Below are 15,599 nucleotides of genomic sequence, written 5' to 3'. Positions count from 1 at the left end.
CTATTCAGTGAACACACTTTGTCAAAACCTCACTCCATCGAATGGCCATTTAATCAAAGTTTTTCACAAGGAAAAATGATTGGCCATCATCGGGAATTTGCCCTTTTCCCCACTGTAGTGCAATCTCAGAAATGGTATATTTACTTAGGGGTGTGTGGGGGCGCAGACCCTAGTTAGTTGGCTTTTAAATTTTTAGAATTTTGTGATGGTCGCTAGGTTAGCCAAGTGTTATTTTTCCCTGTGAAAAACTTCCTTTAAACAGCTGTTCAATGGAGTACGGTTTTGACAAAGTGTTCTCTAAATTGTGGTGCGATGATTTGGGTTTTTGATGATGGAATATAGACCCAAGATGTTTGGATAATATTTTCATTCTGTGGAAATGGAGTGTTACTGAGCTTATGGACTTCATTGAATTACTCAACGATGCAACCGATTTCTTACAGTTTACTCACCAACAGCACAATGATGCTATTAATTTTTTAGACATCACCATATATAAGAACATGGAAAAATGCAGATAATCTGAGTCTAATATCTATAGAAAACAGACATTTTTCAATGCCTATTTACATTTTGCAAGCAACATCCATTGTGGAAGAAAAAGAATTTAGTTAAAGGCTAGCTGATTCGCCTGAGTAGGCTCATCTCAGATGATGAAATTTTTCAGAAAAAAGCTCTCTCTCTCTCTCTATATATATATATATATATATATATATATATATATATATAAAAACATAGGAGTACTAGATATCAGGCCTAAATACGACATACACACTTATTTTATCCTAAGAAGCCTGCTGATATTCACAAAGATATGATCCCAGCCTTTCTGGTTGAATAGAACAGTTTTTTTTAAACAGGCAATCAATAGTCATTGGAGCATGTTTTTGAAACTTTTGGCATGACAGACCAGCTGGGTAAGCAACTTATGTTCATCTACAAGAACAGTAAGAATTTAAAACTTTTATTTGAAAGTAACAGCAATTGCTTTGACTCTGTAGTTAGAAATGCTGGAATGAAATGCTGGTGCACCTGCAAACAATGCAGGTTTATTTTACAAGGTACATATTTTTCTGTGGCAGGTTACCCCAATTTGTTATCAGTGAGAGGCAATTATAATTGTGAAACAAAAGGGGTTTACATTGCCTTTTTTTCATCCTGCCTAGTATTTTATATTATCAAGACTACTGGGGCATTGAGGAAAAGAATTTAGCAGGTTTATGTGTTTAAAAAGAAACACAACATAAATGCTCTATACAAACACTCTATTATATGTAAAGACTTAAAGAAATTTGTTTTTACAGTCTTGGAGAAAGTCCTGTTGCCTATTGAGGGAGGGGTGATTGGGAACTCCGTTTAGAGTACCGTGAGCTTCTTTGGCAACTACTTTTGAATGCAGGGCTTTACCCTTGAATAAATACATTTCCATTAAACCTGCATGTAAAGCTAAATCTGTTAGTGTTTGATTATGTAGCTATTTGATTATATACAATTTTTATAACTTATTACTTTTCAGATGTTATTCTTAATTATCAATTATTTCTTCTATTTTTACTAGGTGCTTGACACCATCTTTTTAACTTAAATTATTTCTGAGTTTGGTTTGCAGTATTTTGTGTTTTTAAGCACTGCCACTTTATGTTTTCTTCATTTTGGTGCCTTTTTTGGCTTTTTAAATGCATCCAGGAAGTTGTTTTACCACATCTGAAGAAGTTCCTCTAGGTTTTTGGAATGAAAGCACTAAAACAGGATTAAAATTATTCACTGTGACATCTGTGCGGCATTTTGTTGTTTTTAGTTTTTATTAGTGCATTATCTGAAATGGTTATATGTGCCAAAGCTTTCAATTAAGCACACACATACTTGTGAAATATCATTCATATCCACTTACTGTACCTTGGGGAACAACATGTAAATTCTGCTCGAGTTCATACTACTGAATTCACATCATCTGTATCAAATATTCTCATATATTTCTTCATATGTTGAGGGAACAAATTGTACTAACTTAGGTGAACTAAGTGTAAGACTACTTCAAGGATGGACATAACTGGAAAAGAACACGTGTGACCATTGTTTATCCTAAGCATCTTTTGCCTTCCCTTGATAAATTGGTATTCGCCTTGGATCACATTAGCGACCTTCCTACTGATCACAAACCCTCAACAGCTGCCATCTTATGGGAAGAAGAGTAAACTTCTAAATTCCTCTCTACTCTACTAGAGGGTGGTGGGGCTGAGCTGCCTAGGCTTACAATGCTGCTTGCTACTATGCTCATTGCTGGTCAGTACAGACAATGCCAGTTTTGATCTTTGGGCATAATCTGCAGCCACAGGAACACTATGAAGGTTTCTGCTGTCCAGACATCCAACATGGAAACTTTTCACTGAAACATTAAGACTGATATCTGAACCATGCGAGTAGTACCAAAGAACTGATTAACAAATACAAGGAGTAGGGTGTACTTTTCCAACCTAAGTGATGCCATGACATATACCAGCAAGAGGCAAGCATGCTCCTGAATACAGAAATGAAAGAGAAACAGCAATGCAGAGTTAGGGAGTAAGAGAAAGAAATACTAACAGCTACTAATCTGATTATTAAATGGTGCATCAATAAGCAAAGTTAAAAAATAAGTGAAATGAAACTTTTGCACAGCAAATAAATAGACCTTTCAAAACAATATTTGCCCAACATTTGCCTTGGGGTACTAACTAAATTTGTTTACAGACTTTGAATTGACTTTGACCTACAATGACACAGAGTGAGAAGGCAAACAACTTTAGCTTAAAGCTACGTTTAAAAAAAACTTAAAATATATGTTTTACCTGGCTGTTTAACAGTCACTTCCGTCAGTCCAGACACCTCCTCTGTTAGTTTATACCACACAGCATTTGGGTTAAGTAACCACTCTTCCACATGGCAGTAGTAACTCCCACTATCGCCAACTTTTGCTTTCCTTACTGTTAAACTGAAAAGTCCTGCAGACAGCTTCTCAAACTGAAGCCTTCCTCTCAATCCCACTTCATCGGCATATGTTCCATATTCATAGGCAGAGTTGTGGTTTATTTTCAAGATAAGTTTGCCATCAGCGTCAGAGGACTTTTGACCATACCAAAGAACGGAGAATCGTGAATCAATGCTGGTTTGTGACACCACTAAACAGTTGAGCTGCAGGATACTGTTTTCAACCAACTGAATACTTCTTTTGGATTTACTGACCTTTAGTTTGCTTGCTGTGAAAAGAAAAATATAGTACAACACACAATTAAAAATCAGCTATTCTGTAGGACAAAGAAGATGCATCTTTTTAATCACCTGCATAAGACAAAATAAATTGCATTTGCAAATCCACTGAAAATTGCTATATTACAGGGCAGAAAACCTATGCCTTTATAATCACCCATATAAGAGTAGATAAATTCCATTTGCAAAATTAGCACTTTTTCCTCAGAAATGGTGTCCCACGAATACCAGATATATGGAATCATGTTTTCTGATTCCACACTAAGTATGGCAACTGCAAGGTAAGATATGCTACTCTTCAGTGTCCATTATTTTTATGCACCTAATTTCTCTTTCACCCGGAAAAAACAAAAAAAAAACAAAACAGATGCACTTTTATCAACTTAGTGACAGTGAAATTCGTTCTTAAATACAGTTGATAATTTTAACATTTCTACATGGGTGTGCATGCATATATTACTTTTCAAAATGCTGCAATAGTTTGCATACTGATACAGTACAGTACAAACAGCAGTTGGGGGGGGGGGGCAAGCATGTAGAACAGCAGTGCATATTTCCAAAAGTCAAGCTCTTATTTAACAATACTGCTCAGTCACGAATCATGCAGACAATGAGAAACTAAACGTTGCCAGTTTCTTCCTAAGGGCGTACTAAGGGTACATAAACTTGAGAGTAACAGCAATGACTGCTGCTTTCTAGGCTGTTGTGCTTTGTTTTTCTAAAGGGCTAAATGGCTATACAGAGGTAGAATGCTTTACACAACACAGAATATACAACAAAGGAAAGTTTGAAGTAAACACAAAATGAATGGGAGTGGTACAGTCCTGCCTCATAACACTCACTTCTACAGTACAATTTTTGGCTGGGTGACTTCTTTGTAGCGCACATCTTCTCTATGCCAGTGTGGGCTTTTGCCTAGTGTTCAAGTTTTCTTCCGCCTCCCAAAAACATGCCATATTGGGATAAGTGGTGTTACCCCCAAATCAGTTATAAGTGCATTTGTGTCTGTGCTTCCTCCCAAAAACATGACATATATATCTGGTGTTTCCCCCAAGTTGGTCATAGGTGTGATTGTGACTGTGCTTTCTGCAATGGGCTGGTACCCTGTTCAGGATTAGTTCCTCTGCCATTGCTTCAACCTGCAGACATTGAAAATAGGAACAAAGGTCCCTGAAAAGAAAGAATGAATCTTAATGGAAGAGAAAGACAAATCAATAAACCTTTGTCCCTTTGTCCAGTAGAAGAGTAAGATATTAGAAATCACCAAATTAAATGCTGCACTCCCTTTGCTAAACTCCAAAAAAAAATTTCTCTCTTTTTTTTTTCTTTTCCTTCCTTTGTACTAGGTCTCTGGCTCATAATCACATTTAAAAACTTTTTGAGGAAAGTTGAGACCTGCTTTCAAAACAGAATATGCCAGGCTGTTAGATGAAGAGAGTGAAGCTTGACATTGAGCAGATGACCGCCCTCTGGCCATGGGGCTTCCTTACCAGACTCTCAGTAAATGGGGTGTAGTGTTGCTTGAGGCCAATGGAGAAAAAAAAATCATCCTTGGCTTGTCTTGTCTGACCCTTAGGAGCACCTTGGGAAGAGGCAGAGGTGGAAAGGAGGCATATACAAGATTTTTTTCCTGAAAGAAAAAGCATCATCCACTTTCCAGCTGTGTGTGAAAACTCTTTGTGCAAAAATTTTTGGCAGCTGGTGGTTTAGTGGAGTTAACAGACCTTCATGTTGATATGTATGCTGTAGTCTGGCAGGCCACTGTCTGTCCCACTCCTTCTTTCCACTAGGATGAGCTCCCAGAGCATGTGTCTGAGCATCTGTCGTTAGAAATCTGACTGGCCTCTGGGCTGGTCAGAGAGTCCCTTGTTCTCCTTGAGCATTTGAGACAACCACAAAAAAGTGTTGAATTTGAATTATAAATTATTTGAATGAGTGTCCAAATCCTGGCAGTGCTGTGTCATACATTTTTTTTTGAGATATTGCAGCTTCCTCATATGCAGTTTGGCATTGGGAAGCACCCACAAGACAAGATGCATGAAACCCTAAGTTTGAAGGACTGTCCTTGCAGTCAGCCCGACTGAAGAGATAGTTGATGGAGCAAAATGGAAGATCTTTTTGTGTTGTGGGGTTAAAAAGGCCATCTGGGCTGCTGTATTCAGTCTCACACCCAAAAAGCACATGTCTTGAGAGGGTACTAGACTGGACTTTATTTCGTTCACAGAATACCCTAGGCATCTTAGCACTGCTATCACATATTCCAAATGCTGTAGCCAGAACCTTTGTGAATAGCAGAGTAGATAAGGGCAAAAGGGAGATGCAGAGAACTGATAATGGAATTTCCAGTTGGCAGATACTTCCTGCAACTTAGTCTGATAGGGCACATGAATGAAGGCCTCCTTGAGATCTATCTAAAAGTTCCCATCCAGTGATCTTGCAGCAGAGAGTGTAAAAGCTGTTGTAAACCAACATTTGAAACTGGGGAATGTCCAGATAAGTGTTGAGGATAAAAAAAAATTGGTCTCAATGGCCCTATTTGTATGTTTTTCTTTGTAGAGGAGGAATGTGAGAGTATGCCTTTGTAGGGAGGAGGAATGTCTGGCATGCGGAAAAGGAGTAAAGTGGTAACCGAAAAAACCCATTTTGTGGTGAAATTTATCAATAAAATCATTTGTCTTGGTGAAAAAAATCAGCCTTCCTTTTGAAAAGAGCTGCCAATCCCAGGAAAGGTGGAAAGGCACGGTCATTGTACTGGCAGCTTTAAAGGACTGACCTGACCTGCCACCCTGGACTGGAGCAGGAGAACTCCAGAAGACTAGAGCCCAGGAAAACCCCCTGTTTTGCCTGCCTAAAGAACCCTGAGCTCCCCCCCTAGACCTAGGCCTCACCTGCCCCCTAGACTGGGAATCATAAGCAGGATATGTCCAACCCTTTCTACTCTACTTCTACTGAAAACTCTTTTAAAATCTTTAACAGTCTGCATAGACTCCTCCTTGTCCTAAAACTGCTTTTTAACAGGTGAACCAAACAACACAAACAACACGTCAGACTGTAATGGAAATCCAAAATCCTTGTCTTAACATGCTAAATGCTAATTCTGATCCCCAGGCCCTCAACCAGGCGTGAAGAACAGAACCAGTGGCAGCCACCACCGAGAGAGGAGGCTGCACAGCAATCAAAACCACATTGCAGGAATGCTTACCCACCTGTTCAGACACATGAACTAAATCCTGCAACTCTTACACTCAAAACTCAGGTTCCTCAAACTCACCTCCAGGCCTCTAGAGGCCTCTTAGGAGGGGTAATATAAGTAATCAATCAAATCTTCTTGCATTTTTTTTTTTAAGCATATGTGAAGAAGCAAGAGAAGAGAGAGAGGAGAAGACACTGAAGTTAAACTGCCCCTGCCTCTCAAAGAAGAGCCTTGGAAAAGGAAGGGGAGGCTCTAACCACCTTAGGAAGAGAGGAGAGCAGACCTGAGAAGCCCCCAGCCAGCCTGGCCTACCTCCTGAGAGGACACATCCTGTAACAGTAAAGTCTCCTGATTCTTTTTTTCTGACATCCGTTAAATACTGAGGCAAGAAAAACTGCAGCAATGTGGAATGAAGAACATCAACCAGTCAAAAATCTGGACATTAAAAATTGGATACCAAACAGCACACAACTCTTCTCATTCCCAGTAAGAATGTGGGGACAATACTCAGAAATTTGTTAAAAAAAATAGTGTGTGACAAAACTGAAAAATATATGCATAACAAGGAGAAAGTGTAAAATATGTAGACTTTAGTGATTTTAATGACCTATATTACAAAATTTCACCACACAAGATTTTTTTTTTCCAGAAAAAGGGAGATACAAGATGCATTGTCCTCTTTCTTTAAATTACTGTTGGCACTAGTATGTTGGTCATATAGTTTGGTTTTCTGTGTCCTAGACAGCTTCAAAAATCACATGTGATGAGGTGGATTCAGAAAATTGTGTGAAGGCATAAATCAAGCCGGAAAATAGGGATATACCTCCAAAAACAAGGACATCCTATGTAGGGGCAAGTCAAGCCGAGAAAATATGAATGTTCATCCAAAATAGGGTAGTTGTGATATCCATATGGCTCCATGTGACCATGAAGTGGCTAACGCATGTAATGCACGAATTAATAAATTAAAATGGATGCAAACAATAGGCCCAGTTTATCATGGGATTAAATTGGACTACAATACATATAATTCACAATTACAAGTGATGAGTGCAAATGAACAATTTTGAGGTCAAGAAAGGTGTCTAGACATAACATTATATCATATCATTTCTTCTTTCATATCCATTTATTGGGTGACTGTTGACATTCTAAATGATGCAACTGCAATCCTTGGAATAATGACATCACAGGTGTGAATATGGAGGGATATGTACTACATCTGAAGTTGTGGTATCTCGGGGTATTCCTCCTAATCTGAGGTACAGTGATGATGGAATTAGTCTATACAAGGAGCAAGATTGTGAGGCGTGCGCCCCCACTCCCAGTGATGGCAGTATGGGTGACAAAAACCTTTCCAGCAAAAAAACTTGACAAGTTTAACAGTTTCAGAATTTGCCTTTTTTAAACAGCAGCTTATGTTTCAAAGTGTCAGGACTCCAAGTACCAAGTGTTGTATGTGTGACAGGGGTACCTTTATAGCTTAACTACACACACAGAGGTGGGTAGAGACCTGCTTTTTTCTGCTCCCCTTAAAGCTTACTGTCCTTTCTCTTTCACCCTCATAAAGTTTTATTTTCTGCCATGCACTCTCTTAGCACTGCCTTTCTGCAATGGAAGAGCCAATGCTTCCTCAGCAATCAATTATTTAATTGTCTCTGTTCTTTTCATAAACATGCTTGCATGAATGTACGTGTGTGTGCATTTTATGAGTGCTAATTATTGTGAACGGAACTGTTTTTCATAGTTTGTGAAAAATGAACCAACTGGCACATTGATATTTTTTAAATTAACTTCTCTAGAATTAGAGAAAACAGGAGTAGTCACAGCCAAAATAACACAACAAAGGGTTCTGGTACAGCTGCATTCCTCAAAGAACAGCCCGAATTCTAAATCAAGTAAGTATACAAGTGCATGAAGACATAGCGTCACAGGAGCCTCCGTAAGGTACTCCAATTAAATGGAATGCATCAGTCGTTCACAGTTACTTGTCATGCAAGAAAGCTGTGAATAAACAAAGAAAAATAGCGTGGAGAAGTGAATTTCATGCAGTGTCATCTTCCTGCAAAGTATGGGCTTAATGTGACATGTAATGTACACACTGGTGTCACCACAAAAAAAAAATCTGAATAAGGACATCTATTAATTTCCATACAGTGTGTGTCACAGATTTACCTGATGTGCAAAAAGAAAAAATCTTGTAAGAAACAGATCAAATCCTAATATTAACCAGACAGGTTAATGTGCTATAACTCATTCATCAGAGAATGTCAGCAAAGGATTAATTTGTTAAGGACCATGCAATGAACAGGATGACTGTTTCAAGGCAACCTAAACATTTCAACATTAGTGTTACATCTCACATGTACTTTGAGGTTTGAAAGTGTTAGTTTTATGCAATTTTTCATCAGCTACTAAGTAGGTAAGAAAATACATCAACATTGCTATGTGTCTGTCTTGAAAGATGTTGCAACATTTTGTTGCAGGGGTTTCAGCTGCCCAGAGGCTATATGACCTCAGAGCAGGTTATATTAAGAAAGAAGGTACAGAGCAATGCCTCTGCAAGGGAGTAAGGGATGTATGTCCCCTGCTTCACTTATGGCTGTTGTCAATTTGTATGCCTTCTTTCACCTAAATGGATGCCAATTAAGTCAGCATCAGTTAAATTTATATATGTACACCCACCTAGAGTATTTATGTATGTGTGTGTGTGGTCAGGGTATCACTTCAACAGTCACAATCATCTAGAGCAAATGTTCACATATATATGGACATATAAATATAAATGAACTCACACATCTTTACAGAGAATCATACAACTTTGAACATATCTCAGTAAAACAACTGAATCTACAGTTCAGTAACTGTAAACAGTATGAAACTTAAATATTAATCTTTGAAGTTTTTTTTAAAGAAGAAACATCGTTATTAATGTATCATGTATGACAGGCCATGTTACATTTATATAAATGACAAACTACAGCGACATAATCTCGGTTGCAGCATTACACATTACAAATCATGCAGACACAACTGAAGCTGCAAACATTATACAACACTTTTAAGACATCCAGTCATTGACAGTCAATCATTACACTGGTCATTCAAATCCTGCCTTCTTTTAAACATTGTTCCTCCTCTGCATGTATTGATCCCACAGTTCCCATTTTTTCCTGTGTAATTTGCTCCTACGCTTTTCTAAAGATCCCAGTTCCAGTTGTTTTAACCCTGTTACTATCTTCACTACTTCTAGTAAAGGTGGTTTAGACTTTGATTTCCATTTTCTAGTAACTGCTTTTTGGCAGCCATTATAATTAGCCTTAGCAAGGCATTACTATGTGTAGGCAATTCCGAATTTGTATCACAGCTGAAAAAATAATTTCCCTTGTCACTCCAACTTGCTCACCCAGTATTTCTAACAGAAAAGTCTGTAGGGAATCCCCAAAGTCTGCCAACTCATTAACTCTCCAAGAAAATATGTTCCCAGTTACCTCATTCTTCCTCAACATAGCTCAAACATTTGCTCTCCACCTGAAGTCCGCTTCTGGTATAAAAATATCTAGGTAAGCACTTCCAGGCAATGATCCAAAGTCTTCTAGATTTTGTTGCTTACTTGGGAGACATACATATATACCCCTCCCCCCATTGTTTCTTTGTGAATTGCTTATCTAATATCTCTTCCCAATCCTTCCTAACCTCCTCTGATTGATTCTTATAGTTACAGGTTCATAGGTGTGTACTAGGCTAATAGCCCTGGAGCCTATATAAGCCTAGCCCAAGAAGATTCCCTGGCATCATGCCGCCCAAGGTTAGTTCCCAAGTCCCAAGTGTCAAGCAAGGCCACTGAAGTGATCCCCAGGATGAACTTCCTATCAGGAGCGGCTCGTGCTATAGGACTGCAGGACTGCAGCCCCCCACCTGTAAAAAGAATAAAATAATTGCAAGTTCCCCCACTGTAGAAAATAAAAAAATAAAAAAACAAAATTCCAAGTCCCGGACCTCCATGCGTGCGTGCTTAGTTCCTGACTGCTGTGTTAGGCAGTCCAGAACTCCACGCACGCATGCGTGCTTAGTTCCTGAACTCCAGACTGCTCTGCTAGGTAGTCCAGATAGGGAAGGAAGGGAACTCCACCCTGCCAGCCCAGAAGTCTGTGTGGTGATGACCGGAAGAACACTGGACTGCATCATCCGCAGGCTGGAGGCTCCAGCCTACTCACGTCTTGCGGGGAAACCCAGAACAGCCTGTGCGGGCTGTTATGGAGGGTGATCGGGCTGCTACGCAGGACATAGCTGCCATGGAGGATCGGATCTGGGAGTGAGGACTTAGCTGCCACGGAGGATCGGGTGTGAGGACATAGCTGCCATGGAGGATCGTGTGTGAGGACTTAGCTGCCATGGAGGATCGTGTGTGAGGACTTAGCTGCCATGGAGGATCGTGTGTGAGGACTTAGCTGCCATGGAGGATCGTGTCTGAGGACTTAGCTGCCATGGAGGATCATGTGTGTGTAAAATGCTCCAGTTGCTACATGGTGGTGGGTAGAGAATAAGGCTTGAACCCTGTATCTTGGACCCCAAGTGGCAAGAGCCTGAATTCCCAACCCACCACCATTTGTAAAACATTTGCAGATTTTTGCCTCATATTTGTTCTGTTCTGTTCTGTTCCTCATAAAATCTGTGGTTTCTGTATTTTTATGACTTAACACAGTTGGTAGTGCAGTGGTAGCATTGTTACCTGACAGCTACTGGTTGTCTGGTTTGATTCTTGGCTGCAATGCCTTCTGTGTGGAGTCTGCATGTCCTCCCTCTGCTTGTGTGGGTTTGCTCTGGCGTCCTCAATGGATATTTGTCCCTATTTTTTGGACTGTATTCCCCCATTATTGGCTTCATCCAGGTTTTTTGTGCCAAGGTTGAGAGCTATGGTGATAACTGAACTCAGTGAATATGTTTGGGGGCTGTATTCCCCCATTATTGGCTTTGTTCAGGTGTTTTGTGCTAAGATGTGGTGAGAACGGAATTCACTAAATGGTAGCCATTTAAGTTTCAGTCTTCCTTTCTTTCATAAAACAGATTTGGCATAGTAGTATATTGCTCTGATTGTTTTGCAAAGGGTCCTGGGTTCAATACTTGGCAGTGAAATGTATGGTGGTAACAGCATTTTATTCTAACAACTTTCCAACCTTATACAAGCAATGTTTAAAATGTGTCCCTGGTTTTTGGTCTTTTGCCCCCCCCCCCTTAATTTTGGATTTTTCCAGATTTCTTGTGCTGCAAAGTTCAGAGATGCAGCTGAGTGTCAAGTAGATTTTACAAGAAGCTGAGGGCTGCAGGGGAACAAAAGTTTAGTGCTGCTTCTGCCGAGTCTGCTTGCGTTGTTAATAGCACAATAGGTAGTGTACTTGCTTTTGATGCAGAAGGCTGTGGGTTCTACTCCCACAGTAGGTAGATGCATTGCTGATACTGTACTGTACTGTACTGTAAAGGGGGTGGATACTGCAGCCCTTTTTGGTGAAGATACCTAGTAACTATGAACCTGTTATCAGTTTGCCATCCATTTCCTATTGCAATATTACTAGCTTATCTTTTTTTAATGCAACTTAGGCAATTTATTCCTCAAGGGCAACAGACACTTTATTTGTAGATGAAGCAATTAAATATAAAGTTGTTCGCTAGCAGCAACCTCTTCATTAGTTACAGATTTCTTTAATGTGGAATTATTTAGATGATTTCTTCAGAGATTGTGCATATTTACGGATACTGGTGGACTGTAGAAGTTTGAGTAGACTTTTATGACAGAAATGTTCTGAACTGGGCAGTTTTGTCATTACTGGTGCATGCATGTTGCTTCATTGTTTAATGGAAAATGTTCTGAATTGGGCAATTTTGTCATTTTTGGTGCATGCATTTTGTTTCATTGTTTACTGGAAAAATGTTCAAAACAAATTTAAAACACCCTCTAACAAGTGCACTATATTGTACAAGGAATATAATTTAATACAATCAGGAAGGTGTATTAAATACCATGTGTATGTTTCATGTGCAAGGGGCCTGTGATTTGAAAACAGCCCAAAGTTAATCTTTATCTTTCACTGGCAAAATGTATTTTCTTTGAATGTGGGTTTCAATGCTGTTTCAATGAATGTGAGTTTCAAGGGCAGAGAAGTTTTAATGCGGTCTGTTTTCATTGTGAGATTGCATTACTTTATTTAGCAAATGTCTTAGTGTTTGTGCTGTAAAATGCAAAATAAAACTTTCAAATGAAGTCCAAATCATCGTAGAAGTAAAGCAGTATGCACATTAGTGTTTATGGTAAATGGGGTGACATAGCCAAGTAATGGTTCATTGGAATGGCTGCAGGGGGGGAGGCTCCATTCGACTATGATTTTGTAAGGGTAAAGGGCGGCAAACTCAAAGACAGCCCTGGATGAACTATACCTCTCAACTGTCCAGATTTTCACAGATTGAATAGATTTTTGCTTCTTATTTTTGGTTTGTTCCTCATAAAATGTGTGGCTTTCTGGCAAATAATTTAGGAATTAAGTCACTAAATAATGACAGACACAGACTTCATAACCTTCAGAAAAAATGCATGCTAAAGCAAGACCTGTTATTCTATCAATTGTCTCAATTTATACAACAATTTATAGTACTGTTTATATGTTCCCCCAGTATATTTGGCCTTGTCCAGATTTCCTGCATTAACAGGTTGAGAGGTACATGCAAATAAATTGCTTTATAGAATTAGGCATATCCAAACCTCTCAACTGTCCCCGATTTTGGCTCAGAATGTTGCTCTTCCCCTAATAATCCCACCGCAAAATGGCAATTTTGGAAGAAAATGTGGAGGGCTTACAATTAAGAAATAACTGTAATAATCAGTTACAGATTACTTTTATTTCAGAAATGCATGTAGATTCTTTTATTTTGTCAGCTGCTCAATTTACCAGTACTAATATTAAAAAAAGTGTCCCTTCTTTGACAGGTTTCCCAGCTGTATTGTGTGGCTATTTTATATTTTTGTATCACATTTTTGGTCCATTTTTCATAAAATTGTTTTTTTGCCAAATTAGTGGCAAATCATTAAAGACTGAAGTTGACAGACATTTGAGTTTAAGATTTCATACCTTTCAGAAAATTCATACTTGTGCAAGACCTACTAATCTATTATCTTTCTAAGTTTATAAGAGTAATATTTAAAAAATGTGCTTATTTTTGGGCCTTTGTCCCACTTCTATGTATGGCTCCATCCATATTTCTTGTTCTGAGGTTGAGATGACAAATGTGTCAGGGACCTCCACAGTCAGTCAGAGACATTTCAAATTGTGACATACTTGTTGCACCCCACTCCCCCATGTAGTGACTCTGGATGTGTACAAGCAAGGCAAGGAGCAGTTATGCAGAGTAAATGTGCAGAGTATCCCCCATCCAAGGTAGACACAAGTGCTACTTTTATTCTGTCCTTGGTTTTGCAGAATGTTCTAGTTTTCTGTCATATTTTTATACTGTCGATTTATGCTTATTATTAGTCAGAAAGTGCCTGTTGCTTTGTGTTTAAGTAGCAATGCTTTAATGACCATCAGGTAAGCTTGTCTGAGACTGTAAGATGCAAGTAAGCTTTAATAAGCATACTATTAAAGAATTGCCAACAATGAAAGCCTTTCTGTTGTTGCCATGCAGGGAATACTTGCACAACTAGATAATGTATACGCCTTGGGTGTTGAAATGCATTTGACAATATTTGTAATAAAGGACAGGATTACATTATTTTAAGAAGCTTATTACATTTGTTGTTGGAGACTTGCAGTCATCTCTGCAGACTTTACCTGTAAACCAAACAGAATGCCAATCTATCATGTGTGGTCCATTACCTGTACAGTAATCCTTTAAGCAATGTATATTGAGCTTGTTTCTTGTTTGCTTTTCATTTTTTACTTTGATCATGTTTTCCCCATGAAACAAATAGATAGTTGTCAGGCAGCAAGTCTTTTTAGGTTAAGAAACATTTTTACAAGTGGGGGTATCACAGAGATTGCTACTTTCAGCTTGTTACTTGGTACTTTAATAAAGCTTAATATAAATTGTAATTAGAACTAAAGTGCAAGGAGAAGTGGTTTGAGTTGACTGCTGCTTGTTTTTCATATACCTGATTTTGACTGGCATTCCAATAATGTATTTAAAAGGAATTTATTTTTTCATGCCTCACAACCTTTTTGTTTCCATCTAGAAGACAATAAGAGTGGAAATCTTTATGAGGTATTTGGTTAAACAATTATTAACTTTTTCTGACATGAAAGAGTCGAAGTCTTAGAAGTAATCTCTGATCCGACCGACCGCACTTGCGAACAGCTCAAGAAAGACTGAGTGATGCCTTTACCAAGACCAACAGAGATGACGGGTGAAGTGCGACATCAGCGCGGACCGGACTTTGGAATCCGGCCGACTGAAGGGCTGCCTGACGACAGGACAACCCAGTTGTTATGACTGCAGATGCATCCATGAAGGACATCCTTTTTGTTTCCATCTAGATATTAAGTAAGCTGTCATGCAGCCTATGCATTGAAATATTTTTCTTTTCTTCACCACTTCATTTTGTCTCGATTGGACTCTCATAATAACAATTGGCACCCAGGGCAGCGTATTTAATTAAAGTTACAGTTTTTGTGGTTTTCAGCATAGCCCCTCCCCCTTTCTAGTTGGCCACACCCCTTCCCACTGACCCCACCCATTCATCTGTCTCCTGCAGCTCCTCCCTTTGATTTGAAGTCACCACTGCTTCCTATTGCCAATCCACTCATCAAGATTTCTCTTAAAAAGGGCCAATGAAGTGCTCTGCTTGACGTGAATGGGAAGTTTGTTCCAGAGTATGGGAAGTCTATGGGTTAGGAACCTGTCTCTCCAGCATGTTCTGTTTATTATAGTAATGAGGTTTAGGTCACTGGAGTGTGTGGCACGGAGGGATTGGGATTTCTTTAAGTGTAGCATATCTAGCAGCTCTGGGTCAGACATGGCTTTGTAGGTCAAGCAGAGATCGCCTCTAAGTAGGCGATAAGAGACAGAGTACAGCTGGAGTTTTTTAGTTTGTCCATATAGGGCATGTGTCTAAGGCCTAAGATCCTCTTAGTGAGGTATTTTTGTGGCCTTTCCAGTTGTTGTAGGTGTGTAG

At 39.1% G+C, this 15,599-nt stretch overlaps 1 protein-coding gene across 1 annotated transcript in view; it reads right to left on the bottom strand.

Moving 5' to 3' along the window:
- The window catches only part of IGSF3 (immunoglobulin superfamily member 3), a 1,951,941-nt gene that overhangs the window by 176,245 nt on the left and 1,760,097 nt on the right, over window positions 1–15,599 (bottom strand). Inside the window, exon 7 of the mRNA XM_044071533.1 lies at window positions 2,829–3,236. Coding sequence (XP_043927468.1) covers window positions 2,829–3,236 — 408 coding nt within the window. The remainder of the gene's footprint in view (window positions 1–2,828; window positions 3,237–15,599) is intronic.

Source organism: Protopterus annectens, chromosome 5.part0, assembly GCF_019279795.1.
Source record: "Protopterus annectens isolate FY-2018-M chromosome 5.part0, PAN1.0, whole genome shotgun sequence".
NCBI classification, from domain to species: Eukaryota; Metazoa; Chordata; order Ceratodontiformes; family Protopteridae; genus Protopterus; species Protopterus annectens.
This window is presented reverse-complemented; position numbering and strand designations above follow the sequence as displayed.